Source organism: Schistocerca americana, chromosome 3, assembly GCF_021461395.2.
Source record: "Schistocerca americana isolate TAMUIC-IGC-003095 chromosome 3, iqSchAmer2.1, whole genome shotgun sequence".
NCBI classification, from domain to species: Eukaryota; Metazoa; Arthropoda; class Insecta; order Orthoptera; family Acrididae; genus Schistocerca; species Schistocerca americana.
The window spans coordinates 459,763,865-459,788,994 of NC_060121.1; the positions used below are offsets into that span (position 1 = coordinate 459,763,865).

General features: G+C 40.2%; 1 protein-coding gene across 28 annotated transcripts in view; it reads left to right on the forward strand.

The window, feature by feature from the left end:
• The window catches only part of LOC124607201 (oocyte zinc finger protein XlCOF6.1-like), a 69,962-nt gene that overhangs the window by 18,708 nt on the left and 26,124 nt on the right, over window positions 1–25,130 (forward strand). For 5 of the 28 annotated variants that reach the window (XM_047139454.1, XM_047139455.1, XM_047139434.1 and 2 more), the window contains exon 3: window positions 12,406–12,517. The exons of 9 other annotated variants lie outside the window; for them this stretch is intronic. In XM_047139454.1, the coding sequence (XP_046995410.1) occupies window positions 12,406–12,517 (112 nt within the window). Of the gene's footprint in view, window positions 1–12,405; window positions 12,518–14,547; window positions 15,109–15,205; window positions 15,405–17,899; window positions 18,045–25,130 lie in introns of those variants that run through there. 14 more of the 28 variants (XM_047139432.1, XM_047139441.1, XM_047139448.1 and 11 more) reach the window with 12 other exon arrangements.

The following is a 25,130-nucleotide window of genomic DNA, read 5'->3' on the forward strand; positions in this document are numbered from 1 at the left end:
AATCTGATAAATTCCATTCCCTCTTAATCAATGCTATCAAATCATTGTTTACACCCCTCATTGACGGACAACTGTCTGTACACAATGATATTAAATTGCTCAAGGGTAAGCCTTTTTTCTACAAAATCTTTAGTCACATCTATAAAATCACAACCTTTTGTGTGACCTCTGAAGGTTAAATTTGCTAAAAATTATTCTTCTACTATCCTAACCTTTGCGCAGTAACACAAAAATAATAAAAACTGAGACATCAAAGCTACATCGGCACTGGAATCACGTGCAAGGTGGAAGTAATTGCATATTTTTACCTTACTAATTACTCCCTCAAACATGTACCTTGAAATAGCTTCTGTGTGGTGCCAAAGTTTTTTTTTTTTTTTTTAGTTGATCAATCTTCTGCTTGGTTTGATGCGACCCGCCACGAATTCCTGCCATGTTCCAAACGTACATTCTCAGAAATTTCTTCCTCAAATTAAGGCCCATGTTTGATACTAGTAGACTTTATTTGGCCAGGAGTGCCCTTTTTGCCAGTGCTAGTCTGCTTTTGATGTCCTCCTTGCTATGTCTGTCACTAGTTCTTTTGCTGCATAGGTAATAGAATTCCTTAACTTCATCTATTTCGTGGCCATCAATCCTGATGTTAAAGTTTTTTCCTCATTTCTGCTACTTCTCATTACTTTTGTCTTTCTTTGATTTGCTCTCAATCCATATTCTGTATTCATTAGACTGTTCATTCCATTCCGCATATCATGTAATTCGTCTTCATTTTGAATCAGGATAGCAATGTCATCAGCGAATCATATCATTGATATCCTTTCACGTTGAATTTTAATTCCATTCCAGAACATTTCTTTTACTTCCATAATTGCTTCTTCGATGTACAGATTGAGCAGTAGGGGCGGAAGACTACATCCCTGTTTTACACCCTTTTTAACCCGAGCACTCCATTACTGGTCATCCACTCTTATTATTCCCTCTTGGTTTTTGTATATATTGTATATTACCCATCTCTTCCTATAGCTTACTCCTATTTTTCTCAGAGTTTCAAACATCTTGCACCATTTTGTGTTGTTGAATGCTTTTTCCAGGTTGACAGATACTATGAACGTGTTTTGATTTTTCTTTATTCTCACGTCCATTGTCAACCACAACATTAGAATTGCCTCTCTGGTGCCTTTTATTTTTCCCGAAGCTAAATTGATCATCATCTGACACTGTTTGATAAATGTTGACACAAAGTTTGAGAAACAGTTACGTTGCATTGCTTCAGTAATCAGCATCAGAGAAAGGTTCCATATTTTTTGTAAGAATATTAATTACTGCATATGATGCTTTTACGACAGCCTCATTTTGTGCAACTGCTACTGACTGTGTTTTGTTAGTGATGAACTTTTGATTTGAATAGGTTTTTCTTTTTTCCCCCACGCGGGTCTAAAAGAAGAGCTGTTGTAAATGAACTATGCTTGCTTGTGTATTGGAGAAATGAATCTTATCTCTTCATTCCCACAACCCTTTCCTTTAATAATAATCAAATAAAGTGCCATCGTTGTGTCCATTTATAAATCAAAGTGCATCTTCCCATCTTTCTCAGAAACTATTTGTTTCACTTATCTTCCTCATATTAAATATTTTTGGCAGCCATGAGATCTTATTTATTCTAATAAAGATAATTTCAACACAAATGAGCGCAAATACACTTGCAACACGAAGAACTCTCAAGAGCACTAACGTAGCAAAGCTGAGGTGTGGCGGGGTGGTTACACAGATAGTGTGCCTCCATTCTTAATATTTTTCTTGCACACTTCTACCTAGGTATGCTTCTAATGTTCATTAGTTTTTGTGGTGGGGATTCAGACACAGATCCTAGTAAGAGCATTCATGTAATGTTTAGAATCAGAAAAGATACCATGCAAACTATTAAGTTCTTTGTAAAAGTGAGTAACAATTGTGTAATGGATAAAGCTAGAATTCAGACATCAAAATTCAGAAAAGGTGTTTCAGGTGAACAGTTAACAAAATAAACAAAACCTGAAAGAATAAAGAAATACAACTATTCAGCCAGTATTTTAGAATTAATTAAGGTACATTTTTCAACTGCCAATAAAACATGAAAGAATAAAGGACCGAAACTATTCACAAATATTTTAGAATTGATTAAGGTACATTTGAAAAATTGCCAAAGCACATTTTGTAAAAAGTGAATGAATTTTAAGTTAAATAAAAGCCAGTAAAAAATGAAGAAAAAGGTAAAATGAGGAAGACTGAATTTAAATTTGGCAGTACAGCAACAGTCAGTAATGGATGGAGCTCAGTGGAAAATAGTGACGTGCCTATATTTCGCACAGCAATGTGTTCCAAATACACTCCTGGAAATGGAAAAAAGAACACATTGACACCGGTGTGTCAGACCCACCATACTTGCTCCGGACACTGCGAGAGGGCTGTACAAGCAGTGATCACACGCACGGCACAGCGGACACACCAGGAACCGCGGTGTTGGCCGTCGAATGGCGCTAGCTGCGCAGCATTTGTGCACCGCCGCCGTCAGTGTCAGCCAGTTTGCCGTGGCATACGGAGCTCCATCGCAGTCTTTAACACTGGTAGCATGCCGCGGCAGCGTGGACGTGAACCGTATGTGCAGTTGACGGATTTTGAGCGAGGGCGTATAGTGGGCATGCGGGAGGCCGGGTGGACGTACCGCCGAATTGCTCAACACGTGGGGCGTGAGGTCGCCACAGTACATCAATGTTGTCGCCAGTGGTCGGCGGAAGGTGCACGTGCCCGTCGACCTGGGACCGGACCGCAGCGACGCACGGATGCACGCCAAGACCGTAGGATCCTACGCAGTGCCGTAGGGGACCGCACCGCCACTTCCCAGCACATTAGGGACACTGTTGCTCCTAGGGTATCGGCGAGGACCATTCGCAACCGTCTCCATGAAGCTGGGCTACGGTCCCGCACACCGTTAGGCCGTCTTCCGCTCACGCCCCAACATCGTGCAGCCCGCCTCCAGTGGTGTCGCGACAGGCCTGAATGGAGGGACGAATGGAGACGTGTCGTCTTCAGCGATGAGAGTCGCTTCTGCCTTGGTGCCAATGATGGTCGTATGCGTGTTTGGCGCCGTGCAGGTGAGCGCCACAATCAGGACTGCATACGACCGAGGCACACAGGGCCAACACCCGGCATCATGGTGTGGGGAGCGATCTCCTACACTGGCCGTGCACCACTGGTGATCGTCGAGGGGACACTGAATAGTGCACGGTACATCCAAACCGTCATCGAACCCATCGTTCTACCATTCCTAGACCGGCAAGGGAACTTGCTGTTCCAACAGGACAATGCACGTCCGCATGTATCCCGTGCCACCCAACGTGCTCTAGAAGGTGTAAGTCAACTACCCTGGCCAGCAAGATCTCCGGATCTGTCCCCCATTGAGCATGTTTGGGACTGGATGAAGCGTCGTCTCACGCGGTCTGCACGTCCAGCACGAACGCTGGTCCAACTGAGGCGCCAGGTGGAAATGGCATGGCAAGCCGTTCCACAGGACTACATCCAGCATCTCTACGATCGTCTCCATGGGAGAATAGCAGCCTGCATTGCTGCGAAAGGTGGATATACACTGTACTAGTGCCGACATTGTGCATGCTCTGTTGCCTGTGTCTATGTGCCTGTGGTTCTGTCAGTGTGATCATGTGATGTATCTGACCCCAGGAATGTGTCAATAAAGTTTCCCCTTCCTGGGACAATGAATTCACGGTGTTCTTATTTCAATTTCCAGGAGTGTAGTTATAAGTGGAAATCACAAAGAAGGCAAGGAACTCTTTCTTTTTCCTATAACCCTTATATATTAGTGACTGTGTTAAAGGCAATTACGGGTTTGGTCTTGAATCTGGAGCTTTATTTTCTAAAATTACAAAGTAAATTGAAGAATAAAAATATTTAATCATGTGATGATTTTTTTCTGCTGTCTTGTTCATATTTGTGACTATTTGATTGCACACAATCCTCATTGCATCTTCTGAATGTGAAATCTTTGACTGTCATGGTAGACATATTTCCATTATTGTGCAGTTAATACTTCGCACCTGACAGACAATAGGGAGTTACCTCTGCCAAGAAAAGGGATTGACTAAAGCCATGGAGTGTGGCAGTTCATCGGCTTTTGAAGAGTAAAACAAGGGTTTTTCCATTAATACCATATGTGCAATTTGCTCTCATTACATAAATTGCCTGTCTCATCAGAGAATGTACTCAGATATGACATACTTCCGTGGAGGAATACTTAACAAAGAGCTGACAATACAATTTGTTGGCACGAAATTTAATTCATTATGCATTGAATACATCGTGGCAAAAGAACTGATCATTTTAATTTAAGTCGAACCATTAGCTGTAATAGTTAATAGTGTAAATGGCACAAGATCCTTCTGATAATTTTACTACCAGTACGTACAGTTTGCTGAATTAGGTGATGAAATGACACTTTTTAGTTAGAGAAACATGAATATATTGTATGAAATTATTGGGTAAGTGTGAGTCCAATTGAATATTACCACTAAAATGTAAAGCTTACAGTCAGTGCCAGACAAAGCCTATATTTGTCTCTGTAACACATTTTTGCCCTTCTAAGAACATTTAGGTCATTCAACACACTATCAATGTTAGTTGACAGTTTTGTGCAATCAGGAATAATTTCAGTCACTCTCACTGCATGAGCTACACTAGACTAACACTGAGTTGGTATCAAGTCACATTCAAGTCTCATGTTGGTATTTAAGTTCAGAAATAGTCTTATTTAAACACTTACTCATAACTTTACTAACCGTTAAATAAATGGAATTCCATGTACATACATTTTGCATCACCTGTGAAACAAGATGACCCACTTTGCTACCATCTACTTACTAAGGATGTAGCAACCAAATGTCAAATATAACCCTGACATAATATGTGCTCTTGTAGAATAAAAAGTAAGTGTTTATGTAAAAGACTTCAAAGCTGTGGTACATTTTGTAAGAATGAAGAACCTGTTATGTTGGCAAAATGGTGTGACAGCTGTGCATTTACATGGAACAATCGTCATCTGTGTAGTAGTGCTGCTTCTGCAAGGTATTTTTCTCATGATTTTAGTGACTATTCACTGCTTGATGCAACAGTTTGGCTGCTGAAGAAACTTGATTTTCTTCTGTTTTCCATGTTCACTTACGGTGTACAACTTTTTTCTTGATGTGAACAAGTGTTGTGAGATGGTGTGTATGTATGAGGGGAGGGGGGGGGGGACTTCTTTTGGCAACCCAAGGAAATAAACAAATGTATAAAATGAGAAATTTTTGATGCACAGAAATAATTACTTCTTTCTGGAGCAGTAGTTTCCAGTATAAAGAAAAATATTCTGGCATAACAATTAGCACAGAGGAGGAATAATCTTATGCACAGAAACCATTTTCAACATATTATTCAACATATTAATTTTTTTTTTTTTTTTTTTACATATGTGATTATTCTGCTTGTGCTAATTGAGGAGTTATCCTTATTTTAGGAACTGCTGTATCAGAATTCAGTAGTTAATAGCTTCTGTGCATTGAAAGCTTGACAGGTCATGCTAATTTTATTATTGTATGCATCTGTTTCCTAGTGCTGCCAAAAGATTTCTGACACACTACCTCTTGACAATGTGGTAACAACATGGGAAAATTATGTATTGTGTGAAACAAATAAGCAACACAGGAAGAAAATGAAGCTTCTTCAGCAGCCAAACTGCTGCCTCAAGCAGTGATTAGTCATTAGAACCATGTGATAAAGGCCTTGCAGAAGTAGCACTACACCGATGAAGAGAGAATTTCAGTGTCTGGTGTAAATGGATAATTGTCACATCATATCAACAAGAAAATGTGTTCTGTGTTTGTTGTTACAAAATGTGGCTCAAGTTTTGAGGTTGTCTGATCAATGCTTACCTTTTATTCTACAAGAGCATACGATTTTCAGGATTATATTTGATACTTGCTTCCCACATCCTAGGACAATAAATAATTGAGAGCAAAGTGGGACACCTTGTTTCACAAGTGATGTCCACTGAATCCCACTGACTTAATGGTTAGTGAGGTTATGAGTAAGTGTTTACACAAGACCCCATTTCTGAACTTTAGTGTGCACATGGGACTTCAGTGGCCACTTGACAATGACTCATGTGGCCCATGTAGTGAGAATGCAGAATTATTTTCTCATAGAAACAGAAATAAATGTGAATAAAGTAACAGTTGCCTTTGGAGGACAGTGACTAGATTTTTAATAATATATACTGGTCAATAAACTGACGATTTGGTTTGTTCATGAAAGTGAAATAAATATTTGATTTTTGTTTGATTGACTTCTGCTAGGAAACAAAAAAGCAGTGGTCTCAGCCCACTGCAGCACACACCGAAACGGAGTTTATTGTGGTTTCTTTTAATGTGGTTCTAATAAACCCAGTCAGAAACATTAAAGAGTAGTAGGAGACTCTGTACTACTGCTTTATTAGACACAATTTCTTAAGCAATTAATGGCTGAATATTCTGTGTCTTTTGACCTCCCACACATCGCATTGGAAGACCAAATGTGGTGCGGTTTCATGCCCACACTACACAGGCCACACTTCAGGCTTCTTTGTCTATACTTATCATGTGTAGATGTTAATTAAAGTTCCTGTGCCCAGTCATTTGTCTTATGATGAGTTTAATCTGTATCCTGTTCAAGTCCAGGATTATAGAACTTCTCTTGAAACATGGCTTCAGTGTCATTAGCTTGCCATGTTTTTGTTTTTGATTTTAGTTTAATATTCTGCATGCTGCCTTCTAATCTAGCTACATAATTTTAATTTTACCATCATACTAGTTACGGCTAGGACAGCTTCTAGTCCAACAAATTAATTCGTGACACACTAATTCGAGTCCTAGAAGACTTCTGTGCATGAGTTGGGTAGCGGGAGTGGGTCACAGCTGGGATGTAGCCTGATGGCAGCGTAGAGAAAAAACACGACAAGTCAAATATTTTATTAGAATTTAGTTTACCAGGACAGCCACTAGCTGCAAACAGTATGTTTTATTTTTTAGTGGTTTTGTTCCATAATTTTATAAGAGCGTTATCAGAAACTTTTTAAAATTCGTAAAGTTAGACAACAAAAACAATAAAAATAAAATGTATTGATATCAACTTTTGACTGTCCTGATAAAGTTAGTTTCAACAGTTGTTGTTCCGCAGCAGGCAATGTCTGCACTTGCTAAATTTTATAAGTTGTGTTAGTACATTCACAGTAGTTCTGTGAGGAAGTCATATCTCCTCTCGGCATGTGATTACGATGCTGAGTGGTATGCTGAGGAGGCCACCTAGCAGCCAGTAGGCCGATTAATTTTGGCACCCGGAAATGCTTACACACAGGACACTCAACAACACATGCCCCAGTAAGGTAGACTTTGTGCTATAGGATGGACGCCCTCCCCCGCGGTGGCTGCTTGACACTTATATCACTTCAGCGCTTACCACAGCCCTTCCATCATTGTAGACGATATCGCACTGCTGATTCCTCCATTAGAATTCAGTTATTTACATGGTCCAGCTTGTTTATTAGCCAATGCTCAGCTTCTGGCCTTCAGAAAAGCAAATCCAGTGGCTGGTGGTGCAGGAACTGCTTAGGCCGCCCTGCAGGAGTCTCTTCTTTTCACTGTGTCACCAGGATTGCGGTTCTTTGTCTTGACAGCCTTGCAGTGTAAAAGCAGCCATGTTGCTCAATTGGCATGCTGACACTTTGATGCCTGCCAGCTGTATGTGGCTTCTGCAGCCTGAGGCTGAGCTGCTAGTTTCCACAGTAATACTCAAAAACAGTGGTGGCCCTGAAGTTTATTGAAGCATGTGGAAATTATTGAATAGTCAGCTGTCATTTCCCTGAACTTTCCTATATGTACCACATTCACTATATTGATGTGAGATTCTGAAATCCTAAACATTTCCAGTTCTTAATTTCTGCGGTCCTGCTGCTGCCTCTGTTGTAACCCAGAGGGGTAATACTGTTCTGGCTAAGCAGATAACTGTACACACTTTGCCAAGCTCCTTAGTAACACCCTCCTGTTCTAGTTTATTCCACTTTACTATAGCCCCATAAATTACCATAGTTGTTTTTAACAGTGGTGTGTATTTAGTACATACTCCTGGAGCTTTGGCCCCAGTGTGTAAAATAGGCCCTTCTCATGCACGTTCCTTATTTGGGGGGTCCATGGTAGTTTTTTATGCAGGGTTACGCTCAGATGCTTCACTACCTACCCTTCCACAGGTAGACTCATTGAGAAGCTTAATATTCCAGTACGTGTGCATGAATGGTACAACTAAAGTTTCCTTGGGACTGACCCTTAGATCCTGTTTCTTGCACTGGTTTTGCACATTGTTCAGTGTTGACTGTGCCACTGTTCTAATGGTACTAGTAAATTTTCCAAATATTGCCTATGAGTAAATTATCTGCATACCCTAATCCTCAAGATTTTAACTCTTTGATGAGTTCATTCACCACTAGGTTCCACAGTGGTTAGGACTAAACCCCTCTTTGCAAACACCCTCTGGTGGTGTTGATTACCATTTTCCCATTCATCACAGTGGCTTCTACCTTTTGCCTACTCAGCATGTTCTTAATCCACCTGCATATGGTGGTCTTACTGCCATGCTCTTCTACAGCTGTAACCATGGATTTGAAGGTCGCATTCCAAAAGCCCCCTCAATATCAAGGAAAATGCAGAGAACTGTTTCGTGAGCGTGTAGAGCTTTTCCCACCTTTCCAACAAGTTGACCAAGTGCTGTTTCACATGATTTGCTTGGTTGATACACTTGCATTGGTTTTCGTGTAGAGGAACCTCAGTCAACCTCCTTTCCCTAATGTGCACGTTAACCTATTTTTCTGTACTTTAGTAGGAAGGAGGACAGACTGGTCCATCTCATATCCTTAACCTTTATATGATCCATTCTCCCTAGCTTCAGAATGAAAACATCCTTCAGTGTCCTACAAGCATTAGGAATGACTCCTGCTGCTAGGTTGGCTCTAAACAATCTGCATAGGAATCTAATCAGTCCCTCTCCTGCTTGTTGCAGTAGTCAAGAATGGTTGAAATATTCCCATTCCCTACTTTCTTTCTTTTTTTATGCATTCCCTGGCTGGTTCAGTTCTCCCTCTGGTTACCTGTAAACCAGTACCTTCAAGGGAATAAATATTGGTATGGTATCGACCAGGTTGCATTGGGGGAAGTTGGTCTTCAGGAGAACATTCAATGTCTAGCTGTCCTTGTGTACCCACCATCCTCCTTCAAGTGCCTCCCAGATTCGGTAGCATTCTGGTGAGTGTTTGATTCAGTCTGGCACAAGTAACTGTATCTTCCACCTCCTTTCAGAGTACCTTCAAGGACTACAGTTTTGTTTGCTTAACTGCAAAGTTGTATTTGGCAGTGGTCCCCTATTAATTTGACCATTGTTCTTTCCTTCTTGCAATGTTGAAAATGTGGCTTACTTGTTCCCTTTGCAATTCAAGTTTATTGTTCTATCAAGGTATATTCATGTTAGTGCACTTCTTGGCGATTGGACAATTTTTCAAGTATGAAGTCATAATGGTAAACTTGTTTCTTATGCAATTTCTCTGGCTCTGAGCACTATAGGACTTAACTTCTGAGGTCATCAGTCCCCTAGAACTTAGAACTACTTAAACCTAACTAACCTAAGGACATCACACACATCCATGCCCGAGGCAGGATTCGAACCTGCGACCGTAGAGGTTCCAGACTGTAGAGCCTAGAACTGCTCGGCCACTCCGGCTGGCCTCTTATGCCATTTCCGCAAGATTTACTGGGTTTCTTAATGATGTTCTGATTTCAGGTAAGTGTGGGTTTAGGTCTTTCCTAGGTGAATCCTGTTGTTTTCTCCAAATTTCAATAGAAAATGGTCTGTTTAACATCCATTTCAGCCTCAAATGTGGTCAGATAAGGATGGCTCCATCACCACATGCTGTTATTTTATATAACCGCCCTTGAGAGGGGCCCAAAAATTAAGTCAGTTACATCTTCCAATCTTCTCCCTCTGAAGGTTGTTTCCCTACCCCTATTCCAGTTCTCAAAGTTGCTTTCGAGGAGAAATTACAGTAGGTACTCCCCTCTGCTTTTGGTATCATTGCTCCACTGTATCAGGTTGTGGGCACTAGTATCACAAACCAGTTCATTCAACTGTGAGCAGCTGTCCTTGTAATGAAGGTAAGCCGAGGCCAATACATTCACCCTCGTGCTTGCTTCCGTACAGTGTTTCATTCTGATGGTCATTAAGCCCCTGGAAGAAGCGCACCATCGGCATGGACATTCCATTTTTAACATTAATACATGTTTGGGGTTGAGTTCTTGTATAATCAACTCACCTCTAGTTCCTCCGAGAGCTGATACCTGCCCCCCCCCCCCCCCCCCTTATATAAACAAGTTCCCAGATCAGGGCCGCATCCACTTCCTGTCTTTGCAGAAGACGACTCTGAGTGGCAGTTGCCCTTACTGTGCTCTTAAGTTTATCTGCAACACTCATGTCCGTTCACATAGCCCAGTACTTAATTACTTAACTAAGGTTATGAGTTATCGTATTTGTACGTGCTACAGAAAATCGTAATATGGTATCTGAATAGAGGAACTAACAACACGAAGTTATTTATGGTCAAAACAAACATCCTGACATATATTCTTGATCATTTTTGTGCTGAGAAGTGGAACAGCATTTCAAATCAGCGACATTTATATATATATACAAACAAACAAATGGGACAACATTTATTAGGGAATAAATAGAACCTATTTACCTTGTCCAGTTCCTAATAACTTCATGAAGAGCTGTATTTTACTCCTTCATTAGAACTGACTTTTTCATTTAAAATGTTATTTAATGAAAATGGCTCCATCAAATTATGTTCTTAGTATATACAGTTTGGGCGTCAGCTCTGTTCTGTTATTGTAAAACGTAAATTTTTCGCTTTCAGATGTGTGACCACGCTTGTGGGAGAACACACAAAGGAAAAAATATCTGTTCCAAGTCGTCATGGAACATTTGAAATTTTCCACGAAAACAAAGCACAGAAATAAAATAAGATTAAGAAGACACAAGAGCACGAAATTCACTACTGTAACATTAGTTATCACGGCGAAAGTGAGTTAACTTCCTTTAGCAGACGACACGACACCGTCAAAACTTTCTCCAGAGAAACTTCGACGGTACTTGACATGACAAGACGTCCGTCGATGGCCTGTGTGCATGCAGCCATTGGAAAGACTTCGTGGAATGTTTCCACGTCTTTCTTGCGTATGTTTTTTATTACAAACGACAATTCCGCCTGCACTTCACTTCTCAGAGTAGTCCATGGTGCCTGAATAACCATAAATTCTAACTTAAAGTTGTTTTTAACGTAGGCGAAACAAAACAGCCCACGCGAGTCGCACACGTATTTGCCACCCATTCCTGATAACCAGCAGCCGTATGTATGCACGAATCGCATGCGATGCATCAGATTGCCGTAAGGCATCTTCGCACTGAAAACTAACCCCAACAAACTCGCTTGACAACTGTTTTCAGCTCGGAGTTTGATTTAGTTCTTATCTACTGTCAACAGTTGTTTGAAGTCGCGAGTTTGAACAAGTAGTTGAGGGAAGATTTGTCTAGAGTTCAGTAAGCCAAACATGGCAGAGTTGTGTGATGTGCGCATGCGCATTTGCCATGTCGTCTGCTGTATTTCTTTCTTCGTCAGAAGTGTTTTCTTTCGACAATAGCGAGTAACGTGTGGTCAACAGATCAAACAACTCAGTTTTTGATAGAATTGAAATGAGGAAACCTCTGGGATCCTTCTGATTCTGCGTATAAAGACAGATATGAAAAGAAAGATTTACCGAAAGACATTTCAGATAAGTTTGTGTATCGCTTGAGGAGTGTGAAAGGAAATGGACATATATGAAAACACGGTACAATCTGAACATTGTAAAATGGTCAAAACTGAAAGTGGGCCTGAGATAACTGAGATCTACATTCTCAAATGGATATTTTACGAGCGTATGAAGATTTTGGAAGGCGTGAACAAGCGAGGGAGAAAAATATTTACAATAGTAAATAAAATGTCATTCACTAGCGTAACTGAAGCTGGAAGATTTTTAGTAGGGAACTTTGTAATTACATCTATATTTTCACTGGAAATTTATTTATTTCACTTTTCATATAACTTTGTCAACATCTGATGCAAATTAATGGCATATATTGTTCATAACTAAAGCTATAAGGGTTTTGTTTTGGAGTTTGTAATTACATTTGTCTTGCTATTTCACATTACCAACATCGAATATAAAATAGATTGCAAATTCATCCTCTATATGCTTTGCTTTGCAGTTTTTCCTGTGTTGCCTCCCTTTCTCTGGAGACATTTATTTTGCGGAGACATTCTCCAACTGCCACCTGAATCCTGCCTGTTTCTGGATCTTCCATATCAAACTGCCAAGTTGTGAGTAAACTGTGGCACTTTCTTTATATCTTCTAAATAGTGCAAAGACACAGTTGCAGAAGTCAGTAACGTTGCTTTTTCAGTAGGCCTAGTTAAGTGCATAGTTGTTAAATGACACTGAAAAACTGTTGACAGTATTCCAAAACAACTCTCCACAATTCTTCTAGAGCAAGACATTCTTTCGTGGCTACTTTTCTGTTGCCACTCTGCATATGGTTTCATCGCGTACTCTAAAAGAGCAAAAGCATCATCTCCCACCATAACAAATGGCACATCCTTGTTTCTTCCAGGAAGTGATCTTGGCATGGGTAGAGCAATTTTTCCCTTAGAAAATCACTCACCCATCTTGAAGTGGTTGAAGACACCACCATCTGAAATACTTCACTGCATACCTACTTTGTAACTGATTACGTTGTAATATGCATTTACCAATGCTAACAGCACAACACTAAATGCTCCAGTGTAATTATATTATAATATGCAGTTCCAGCAGGCTGCACTATTTCAATATGTTTGCCATGTATTGCACCAATACATACAGTATGCCAAGTTCCATATTGTTTGAAATCCATTTGCTACTTCTTCCCATTCTTCTTTTGTAGATGTTTCCTATAAAAGTAAGAAAAATACCTTTCAAATTTAACTGCTGTATTATATTAATAAGTAGCTTTAGGGGGCACAGTGTTCTAAAATTTACATTTTGAATCTTTCAGGATTCATCAGAAACATTTAATGTACCCCACTTAGCCACCACTGAACGATGATAACGATGATGGGTCAGATGAAGTTTTAATCTACTCCACTGTATTCCAATCTACAAGCTTTAATGAAGAAATCCCAGCTTTTACAACAAAAATTTTTGCACCACCACCACAATCAACTGTACACTTCCCATTGCCTTCAATATCTGTCAGAGATCCCAGTTTTGCAAAGAAGAGGGAGAGGACCACTGCTGCAGAGCAAGGTTTAATGTGCATGAAGTCAGTACAAAATAGAAAAACTGTCAAACACAACAGACGAATACTCTGCATTTGCAGATTGGGTTGCAGCTGAACTGTAAGAAATAAGGAATGAGAATGTGCTTGTTAAAGTAAAACGAAAAATTTCTGATGTAATATATAACGCTAAGGAAATGCTTGCTGAGCAGGCTGAAGCCCAAGCTGCTGCTGCTGCTACAGCAAAAACAGTGACATCATTTTATGCAGCTGAAAATGAGGTTGCAGGGGCAGATAACAATATTGACAATGTGTAGTGAAGAAACAGTGATATCTCTTGTTTTTAAAAAAAATTGATAGAGCCAAAATCAGTCAATATTTTTACCAAAAATTATTTCAATGTATCTTTTTAAATGTAAGGCAGCAACATTTATTATGTTCCATTTTGGGTCTTCAAACATATTTTAATTGCTTCCTTTCTGAGGGAAAGCCTGGTAAGATGTGCTGTATCTGAGTGTAAGTGCATATATTTCAAATGTTTCCAGCAACGTATACTATTTTACTTAAAGGTTAAGGTGTTTGGAAACTACTATGGCAAAGAGAGACCATGACAGTAACTTTCAGTTCCTTGCCTTCAGATAGTGGTTTATTGGGAAGGAACTGAATATGTAATAAGAGCATGTATAAATGGGTTAAGAATGTAGATAAGAAAATAACAGTAATTTTACAAAATTCTTGAGCACATTCACGATAACCCACCACACTCTAGGTACAGTTTCACTAATCTTGGCGAGTGATATTGAGTGAGACTACATTAAATGTGTGTAACTGTCACCTGTTGCCAAAAATTGAAGGGTTAAAAGAATTTGTTCTGCTGGTGATACTGCAGCTCTAAAATTTCTCTCTTTCCGTTGAATATGTAGGGCTACTAGCCTTAAGAGTTAGTCAATCAGCCCACGTGTGATACTGAAAAAAATTCTTGAAACCTTGCCTGTCTTCAACGTTGAGCACCTCCAGTACAGAATTATAAGTTTCGTGAGTTTGTCATTGTAACAAAAACTTTCTGGACCACAAAATCTCTATTGTAGCACAAATTGCTAATGCAACTTCAGTCAGAATCCATATCCGTTGCTTGTCTCTAAAATCGAAACACGGAATGTGTGTTTACAAGAATTTAAAACTGTTGTCAACATTTTTCAACAGATGTTTGCCAGACCCACAACAGTTGCAAATTTGCCAAACTTACAACAGTTGTAGCCCGTGGTTTTGTTTGTTGGAGTTTGTTATCGGTGTGAAAATACCTTTTATTTCCACGCGATCAGCGACGGATCATTGCGATTTTACCGCAAACTTGCGATCTACGAAGCGATCGGTCGCCCTTGGAACACGCATGCGAAAGATCGCTGCGATCGGTCGCTCGTGTGTGACACACCCAAGGAGGTTAGAATCTGAGGATGACGACCAAGAAGCCCCTTGGAAGATGCCGTAAACGTGAAGCCGGCACCGCCATTTGTTTGCGCTCAAAACATTGCCAGTAGCGTGTTTGTTTTGATGTGTTGTTCATCGAAATATTAAAGTAAACGTGGGAAAAATGGTTACATGTGTTGCGTCCGGATGCACAAACAGAAGCGGAAAATCAGCTGTTACTTTCCACAGGTAAATGCTGCAGCTAAACTAAAACTTACGCTCGCAATAGGGAGCGTTTCAATTATTTTACTCATTACCTTCAATCTTTTATGTTCGCGACACATAGTTTCCCGAAGGACAGCGCAAGGAAAAGTTTATGGATCAAGGCATTGCGACGAATAGACTGGAAACCAACTAAACATAGTAGAATATGTTCAGTCCATTTCCGAGAAGCAGACATTGATCGAACGTCTTTATCAAATGTTCGCATTAGATGCGGCGCCGTGCCATGTATTTTCACATCCTTTCCGCCGTACATGCAGAATGTAAGTTGCACTAGATGTTTCTTAATGATTATAATGTGTAAGTGCATGATATGTTTCTTATAAGTTGAAGATGCCGTGGTTTTGACAGCTTGTGTGAGCGCTCCCGTTTATTTTCGCGTAGTTGTTTAAATTTGAGACAATCCAGTGAGTTAATATTGTTAGCAAGAAGATATCATGTATTTCAAATGAACAACATATGAATTCTTATCATGCACATGATTGTTGTGCTCCTTGTTAATTATTGTGATGGAAAGTCTTTGTGCTTCAACATAAAGTGATTGCATCACGTATGCACGCGAAATTGATAAGGTGCAAGTTTCAAAAGTGGTATGGATTGGCATGCTTTGCTTAACTTTGTAGGCTATATGAAGCTGCCCAAAAAATCTTTTCATAATTACTTGGGATGCATGTTGTGATGACTAGTAGAGGCAAACATCTTTTATAGCAAAACAATTAGGTTAATGTGGTTGATTAAATTTTATTTAAGAGTTCATTCATGTGATACATATACATCTGCTAATGCCTTCAGAAACTGCCTGACAGTGCTAAATTCTGCTGGATGGTTCTAGTTTCAGATTTATTTCTCAAATTAGCTATACAGAGCAGTTCTGGATGCTTTACATATTCCCGTCTCTTGCCATATGACGGTACATCCAACATTGTCTAAGGAGATCATTTTCGGTATTCCATGTATTATGGTATTGGGGGAGGCATAATGGTGCTCAGATGTACTGAGCTCCAAATCTTGGAACATAGGGGTCTTTTCAGTGGCGCATTTGGTCCAGACATTGCTTTGTGTGTATTACAATGTGTGAATTGTTGAACTTCGTTGTGGAGGAGCTGTTGGAGTGAGGAGATATTTGGCAGATGGGCTGGTCTGTCCTGCCACCCCCCCCCCCCCCCTCCCTCCCTTACATAAATCCCTTAGATCATGTGTGAGATGCATTGAGATGACATATTGCAGCACACCCACATGCACCAATGATTATCCAACAGTTGTCAAACTCACATATGGAGGAATGGAATGCCCTACCACAAAAACTTCATACTAACCTAGTGTCCAGCGTAGGACCACATTGCAGAGCATGCATTGCCATGTGTGGTGATCAAACAGTCTATTAAGAACCATGTCGCACTATTTGTAATGTTCATGGGACCATCATAAATCTTGGTGACTTCAGTGGAATTATTGAGGGATGACTTGGTCACTTTGAAGAGAAGTGATCCAGTGTGTGACAGTATGTAAAAAACCACAGTAGTCTTGTGATCACAAGTATTTGTTTTATTCATTGAATTATTTAATCATAATGATCATCTTCAGATTGATTTAAAAAGAATGTACATATTTATGAATAATAGTGTTACGATAAGTTACCAAACATTACAAGTAGTAGTGTGATTCACGTTGTTTGAGGAGGAACTAATGTACATACGTCTGTCCTTGTATTTATCAAAAGAGGCATATAAAACATATAGCCATGATTGACATTGTCACATGGTATAAAAATCTGATATAAAATTATGGGAAATGCCTATAGCTACAGTACAAACAGTTGAGAGGGCATCATCATTAGGTAACACTGTCCATAAGCAGTGTTTACAGTTGCATGTTACAAAGTCAAGGATACAATCTTCAACATTCGGTGTGAAAGAAAATAAGATCAGTTAAGGTGCAGTTAAAAAAGAATTAGATTTATACACCAGGCCCCTGTAAAATATTAGTTAAAATGCAATTAAACTAGAACTAGAGCTTAAGCATGGGTCCACAGTAAAATGTTGTTTAAAATTATAAATATTTGGCATCCCAAATAGGTTTCTGCACTGTGTGGGGTCAGCTGGGATAGTTGTAAACTACTAGAGAGATATTTGTAATTGTAGAAAACATTGTTTTCAACCTTTGCATGTTATTTTGACATAACTTCCCTCTCTCTTTTATTGTTGAATTCTGTTAATTGTTGAGCTTTTTTCTTTGAGTCTAGAAGCTCTGTATTTTGAAAGGAAAAAGTATTTTTCCCTTTATTTATAGATACGATAAACACATTTCTGTTTTATTAAATTATTTTATTGTTCCAATGAGATTGCAACAGTGAAATTCCTTAATTTCATGTAAATAACATCCATTGGACTTTTACATTTACATTTACCCTCTAAAAAATTACAAAGTGGGGTAAATGGGTACCAATACTGAGTGGAGATTGCAAACCAGTATGATGATATTCATATCAGGTTTTGAAAAATGCCAAGGAAATACATAAAAAAAGTGTCCAAATCGCAGTTACACTGTAAATGATGTGTCAACAGCTGTGCATGATGTTATAAAATTGAAACATTTAAGGAAGCAAAAGCAGCTTATAGTATCCCAAAGTGTCATATACTACTGAATTGAAGGGTGGAGTCTAAATTTTTCTGTGTCCAGAATTAAAGACTAAAAGGAAGAGATTAAATATAAACCTTTACACAGGATTTGCTTAATTTTATTCTGATTTCTTCTTTAGGTTGGAGGATAACCGTGGATGAATGAAGCCTTGAGCATCCTCAAGCTCTCACTCCACACGTTGAAGCTACATTGGCCAGTTTAATTGCTCATGCCGAAATGGGGGCTCTTGTGGAAGCCTCTGAATGGGGTCTGTGCTGGGTTAGGTAGGGAATCTACAACTGTTTTGGCCTGCATTGCTGTAGATGCACTCACTTTGTACCATTGATCATACACTGAGGTGGCGAAAGTCATGAGATAGCAGTATGTGCGCTTACAGCTGGTGATAGTATCGCATACACAATGTATAAAACGGCAGTGCTATGGTGAAGCCATCAACTGTACTCAGATGAGTCATTAGAACAGGTTTCCTTTGTGATTATGGCTGTGAGATGGGAATTAACAGACTTTAAATGCGAAATGGTGGTTGGAACTAGACACAGGAGACATTCTGTTTTGGACATCGTTAGGGAATTCAGTATTCTGAGATCCACAGTGTAGCGAGTGTGCAGAGAGTACCAAATTTGAGGCATTACCTCTCACCACTGAAATGCAGTGACTGATGGCCTTCACGTAACGACCATGAGCAGTTGCATTTGCATACAGTTGTCAGTTGTAACAGACAAACAACAACTTATGAAATAACTTCAGATATCAATCTGGGGCATTGGATGTTTGTATTGGCTAGTACAGTGTGGCTAAATTTCACATTAATGTGCTATGGCGGCACATGACAGATGAGAGTACCTTTACTAACAGGACAACATTGCCTGCAGCACCTCTCCTGGGCCCATGACCGTATCGGTTGGGCCCTAGATAACTGCAAGACTATGGCCGGGTCAGGTGACTCCTGATTTCAGCTTGAAAGAGCTGGTGTTAGGGCTCAAATGTGGCACAGACCTCACAAAGCCATGGATCCAAGTTTTGAAGAAAGTACTGTGAAAGCTGGTGGTGGCTCCATAATGGTATGGTCTGTGGTTACGTGGAATGGACTGGGTCTTGTGGTCCAACTGAACAAATTGAGACCATTTACAGCCATCCATGGACTTGATGTTCCCAAACAACAGAATTTTTATGGATGACACTGCACCACGTCACCAGGCCACAGTTGTTCGTGACTGGTTGGAAAAACATTATGACTAGGAGAATTATTTGGCCATCAATGTTGCTCAACATGTATCCCATTGAATGTTTATAGGACTTAATTAGGAGGTCAGTTTGTGCGCAAAATCCTGCACTGGCAACACTTTCCCAATTATGAGCAGCTATAGAGGCAGCGTGGCTCAATATTTCTGCAAGCGTCTTCCATTGACTTTCAGCTATAGAGGCAGTGTGGCTCAGTATTTCTGCAAGTGGCTTCCATCGACTTTTTGAGTCCATGTCACATCGAATCGCTGCACTACGCCATGCAAAAGGAATTCTTAACTCTGACATGATATTAAGAGGTATCCCATGACTTTTGTGACCTCAATGTGTGTAAGAATGGTGCAGTTCAGAGTTGGACTTTGTCTAATACCTAACCAGGGAGACTGTAAACTGCTTCAGCAAAGCAGTAGAGGGAGGAACCAAGGTTTTGTCAATGGTTCACTACGGCTTTTATCCATCACGTACAAAAATATCGTAAAAATCCCCGATACCCTGTCAAAGTGCCATTTTGATGTTTGATGGGCACGCTGGCCACGTCAGCTTACAATTAATGGAAATGGGTGTTCAGAATAACATTCATTTAGTGTGCTGGTGAGTCATTTACCTGGTAGGTTACAACGTCGTGACAGATTTGTGTTTGGCCCTGTTAAAATCACATGGGGAGAAAAGCTTAGCCATATATTTTTTTGTTTATTTGTTCTGTTTGTGTGTACTGACTAGGAATATGTTACCCTGTTACCTCATTTTTAATGTCATTTGATAAATTACTTTAAAAATTGCTAATTTTGGAATTTTTATCACATTTGGTTGTGGTAATTGTAAACACTAATTGTTCAGGAAAATGTTCATAACTTGTAGAACAGTGTTGGTTTACAGCTAACCCTGCTGGCAAATCAAAATCTAGTCCACACTTTGAGATTGCAATTTCCATTTACTCTGGACACAATGGGGTAAATGTAAACTTACTATGATGTCATGTGAAGAATCCAAGAGCAGACTTTGTATTTCAAGGTATTATGTCTTAAAATTGCAAAAATAATTCACTTAAATTCAGCAAGCTAGCACTTACTTGAAATCATCATAACTTCACAAAATCGTTTCCAATTACCCCACCAGAACTGACAATACACAGTAAAGTTAACCGACAGCAGTTGAAAAAACATGAAAAAGCAGCAGGCACATGATTCCACGAAACCAGAGCCAAGAAAACAAGGGCAGCACAGTGCCAGTGTGAAAACAGGTAGACAGAGCCTCATCATTATGACATGCAAGATCTGTAACAGCCTATCATACAGTGAAAAATTTCTTTATGGTGTAAATTCGTTTGGTTCATTAGAAGTTTTGTGGGGTGGCATTTCTTATTCCTGTAGACATATATTTCTTCCAAAAGCTTCTATAGGCAGCCCCTAAAAGCTGTATGTGCGACTTACATGTTGCAGTTGGTGTTGGTTTCAGTACACTTGCATTCAGTCAGGTCTTGTCCAAATGCAGTTTTGTTCTGTAGATATGTGTATTCCCTGAACCTAAAAAAAAATTCCTAACTGTGTGTCCAATATAAAACTTTTCACAATTCGTGTGACGTGTTTTGTGGACTCCATAATTTGAAAATTTGTCAGCTAACTTGCGTCTAAGCTGCACTTTCAGAGAATAGTTTATTTGTAAACTGCATCTGACATTTGTGTTCTTCAGTTGCTTCTCTAGCTGTTGAGATACTCTTCAGTAGTGTGTCATCAGGCAAAATTTTTATTACTTTCCATTGCTTCCTGTGCTCCCTTGTTTTTCTTTATTTTATTTTATTATATGGATGCATGGCTGTTTGTTGTAATATGTGTAGTTCTTTACGTATTTTTTGCCTGTCTAATGGCAAGCAAATAATCTGATCAATCATGAAAGTAAAATAAGACTATTTTGCACCACCCTGGTGTTAAGGAAAATTTTGGGAAGCGTAGGACAAAACCATGCAGTGAATTTGCAATAACTCTTAGCATCACCAAGAAGTCTTCCACATAACATTCATCATGTATGTATGTATGTATGTATGTATGTATGTATTAAAGCGGGGACGTCTGGCCGTAGCCCTCAGTGGTTCACAACCCAGCAACAGGCCACAGTAGTCCATCCACCCCACACCGAACTCAGGTTTACCGCACAGTTCAGCATAATGGGAGTGGTAACTGGGTGATGGTAAGGAGGAGGCTGGGGCAGAGAGGGAGAGCAGGGTATGGGTGTGGGATAGTAAAATGCTGCAGGGAGCATGCGTGGAGGAGGTGGAGAGTAGTGCAGCTAGGTGCAATTTGAAAGTTAGATGGAGGGTAAGGGGGGGGGGGGGGGGGGGGGAAGTGCTAGATGGGTGAGGACGACGACTAATGAATGTTTAGGCCAGGAGGGTTACAGGAACATAGGACATATTGCAGGTAGAGTTCCCACCTGCGCAATTCAGAAAATCTCATGTTGGCGGGAAGGATCTAGATGGTGCAGGCTGTGAAGCAGTCATTAAAATGAGGAATGTTGTGTTGGGTGGCATGCTCAGCAACAGGATGGTCCAGTTATTTCTTGGCCACAGTTTGTCAGTGGCCATTCATGTGGATAGCTGGGTGGTTGGTTGTCTTGTCCACGTAGAATGCAGCACACAGCTTGCAGCTAAGCATGTAGATCACATAACTGGTTTCACAGGTAGCCCAGCCTTTGATGGGGTAGGCGATGTTTGTGACTCGACTGGGGTAGGTGGTGGTGGTGGAAGGAGGTGTGGTACAGCTCTTGCATCTATGTCATATAACAGGGATATGAGCCATGACGCAAGGATTGGGAACAGGGGTTGTGTAAGGATGGATGAGGATACTGTGTAGTTGTGGTGGGCGGCAGAATCTCTCTGTGGGAGGGATGGGAAAGGTAGTGGGTACGACATTTCTCATTTCAGGGCGCAACAAGAGAAGTCGAAACCCTGACGGAGAATGTAATTCAGTTGCTCCAGTCTTGGGTGGTACTGAGTCACAAGAGGAAAATTCCTCCGTGGCTGGTCTCACCAGACTTTGGGAGGTGTTGGGTAACTAGAAAGGTAAGGCATGGCAAATCTGTGTTTGTACAAGGTTTGGAGAGTAATTACGGTCTCTGAAGGCTTCAGTGAGACCCTCGGTATATTTCGAGAGGGACCACTCGTCCTACAGATGCGACGGCCATGGATGGCTAGGCTGTATGGAAGGAACTTGGTGGTATGGAATGGATGGCAGCTGTCTAAGTGGAGGTATTGCTTTTTGTTGATAGGTTTGCTATAGACAGAGGTATTAATACAGCCATCTTTGAGTTGGATGTCAACATCGAGGAAGATGGTTTGATGGGTTGAATAGGACCAGGTGAAGGGAATGTCAGAGAAATTGTTTGAGGTTCTGGAGGAATGTAGATAGTGTGTCCTCACTCTTGATCCAGATCACGACAATGTCATCAGTGAATCTGAACCAGATGAGGGATTTGGGATTCTGGGTGTTTAGGAGGATTCCTCTAGGTGGCCGAAGAATTGATTGGCTAGGGATGGTGCCAATAGCTGTACCCCACATTTGTTTGTAGGTAATGCCTTCAAAGGAGAAGTATAGCTGGTCATGGTCAAGGAGTTTGTTGTTTAGAATATGTCAAGTGTTGGTAAAGGTAGTGTTCTATAGCAATTACGTCATGGGAATTTGAAATGTTAGTTTAAAGGGCGGTGGCATCAATAGTGACGAGCAGAGCACCGTGTGTTAAAGGAACAGGAACTATGGAGTGTTAATGGAGGAAATGGTTGGTATCTTTGTGTAGGAGGGTAGGTAGTGGGTAATATGCAGAAGCTGTTAATCTACGAGAACAGCAATTCTCTCAGTGGGGGCACAGTAATCGGCTACAATGAGGCATCCTGGGTGGTTGGCTTTACGGACTTTAGAAAGCATGTAGAAGGTAGGAGTGCAGGGAGTGGTAGGGGCGAGGAGAGAGGTGGACTCCAGGGAGAGGTTGTGGGCTGGAGGTCCTACTGGGTCTCTGGAATTGGGTTGCTGTGGCAGGGTTTGTAGGTGGATGAGTATGACAGCTGGTGTAGTTTTTCCTCACTCTCACTTTAGCCAGAACCCAATCCCACGCACTGTTCCTGCGTTGGTGCTTTGCTCATGAAAGCTCCCAAATGGCTCCATCAAATTACCCATCTTCGACTTCCACCCTTTATTTCACAATGACCTCCATCTGTTCAGATTCTGCTAATCCTTAGCCCTCGTCAATATAGTTCTGCAATACCATATCAATCAGGCTCAAACCTCCTTGTATACCTTCTGTCCATCCGTAAAATTCTCCATCTATGCAGTCACAAATTCCTGGAACCCGTAACATACATTGAAACTCTCGCTGTCCAGTAACTGGAGCAACATGCACAATGCCACCTCAAAAAACTTTGAACTGTAACCAAATCAACAAAGAGATTTGTGGAAGATTTTTGTACACAGTGAACACATCTAAAATGACATGACTGTGCTGCAAAACAACAATCTGCCTTTTTTTTTATCTGAGATAGTTTGGCTCGCAATACATCATTCTTATATGTGTTCCAAAAATAACTTATTAGAGTTCGTGAAATTTGATTTTCTTTCTAATTTGAACAAAATTTATTACTCCAGTGATGGCTCAGCTGCATAATATAAAAATCTAAAAAACTTGTCTAACTTACATGATCATGTTGACGATTTTGAAAGAATTGAGGTAAAATGGGATTTTTATGCTGCTTCACATGGAAAGAGAGTGCTTGATGGTGCTGGCGACACAATAAAAAAGCTTACAGGCAAAGCTAGTTTGCAAAATCCTATTGGTAGCAAAATGTTAAATCCTGTTCAAGTTTATGAAGTGTAGCAGTCACAGGAGCTCAGAAGTATCAAGAATTCATTCCTTTAAGCAAAGCCAAAGTTGAAGCAAAAGTTATTTCTTGTTTTAAAGACTCTGATGTTCATAAAATTAATGTTGATCCAGTTGAAGACTGCGTGCCATTTGAACAGATTACAGGATTTATTGCTTGTTCTTATGACTTCAAATGATTGATGGGTTTTGTGCTGCCAAGAGATTAGAAAGAAGATGAAGTGAACCTTTTATTTATGCTTCCTTATGCACCAGCACCTTGTTTTTCGTACCCAAGAAGACCAGATAAATTAACTCTTTCAAAAAATTTCATACTTTGTAATTTATACCCCACAACTACCACTTGAACATACAGGTTATCAAATGAAGAGATGCTAAAAGCCTCGTAGATTATATTGCAAAAGACCGTGCTGTTATATCAATACTTGTTGAAGGTAATAGAAAGTTTCTGATTGTAAAGCACTGAAACAATTCATTGTAAATAGTAACATCATCGTGTTGTTGTTGTGGTCTTCAGTCCTGAGACTGGTTTGATGCAGCTCTCTGCGCTACTCTATCCTGTGCAAGCTTCTTCATCTCCCAGTACCTTCTGAATCTGTTTAGTGTATTCATCTCTTGGTCTCCCTCTACGATTTTTACCCTCCACGCTGCCCTCCAATGCTAAATTTGTGATCCCTTGATGCCTCAGAACATGTCCTACCAACCGGTCCTTTCTTCTTGTCAAGTTGTGCCACAAACTTCTCTTCTCCCCAATTCTATTCAATTCTTCCTCATTAGTTATGTGATCTACACATCTAATCTTCTACATTCTTCTGTAACACACATTTCGAAAGGTTCTATTCTCTTCTTGTCCAAACTATTTATCGTCCATGTTTCACTTCCATACATGGCTACACTCCATACAAATACTTTCAGAAACGACTTCCTGACACTCAAATCTATACTCACTGTTAACAAATTTCTCTTCTTCAGAAACGCTTTCCTTGCCATTGACAGTCTACATTTTATATCCTCTCTACTTGGACCATCATCAGTTATTTTGCTACCCAAATAGCAAAACTCCTTTACTACTTTAAGTGTCTCATTTCCTAATCTAATTCCCTCAGCATCACCTGACTTAATTCAACTACATACCACTGTGATCCTCATTTTGCTTTTGTTGATGTTCATCTTATATCCTCCTTTCAAGACACTGTCCATTCCGTTCAACTGCTCTTCCAAGTCCTTTGCTGTCTCTGACAGAATTA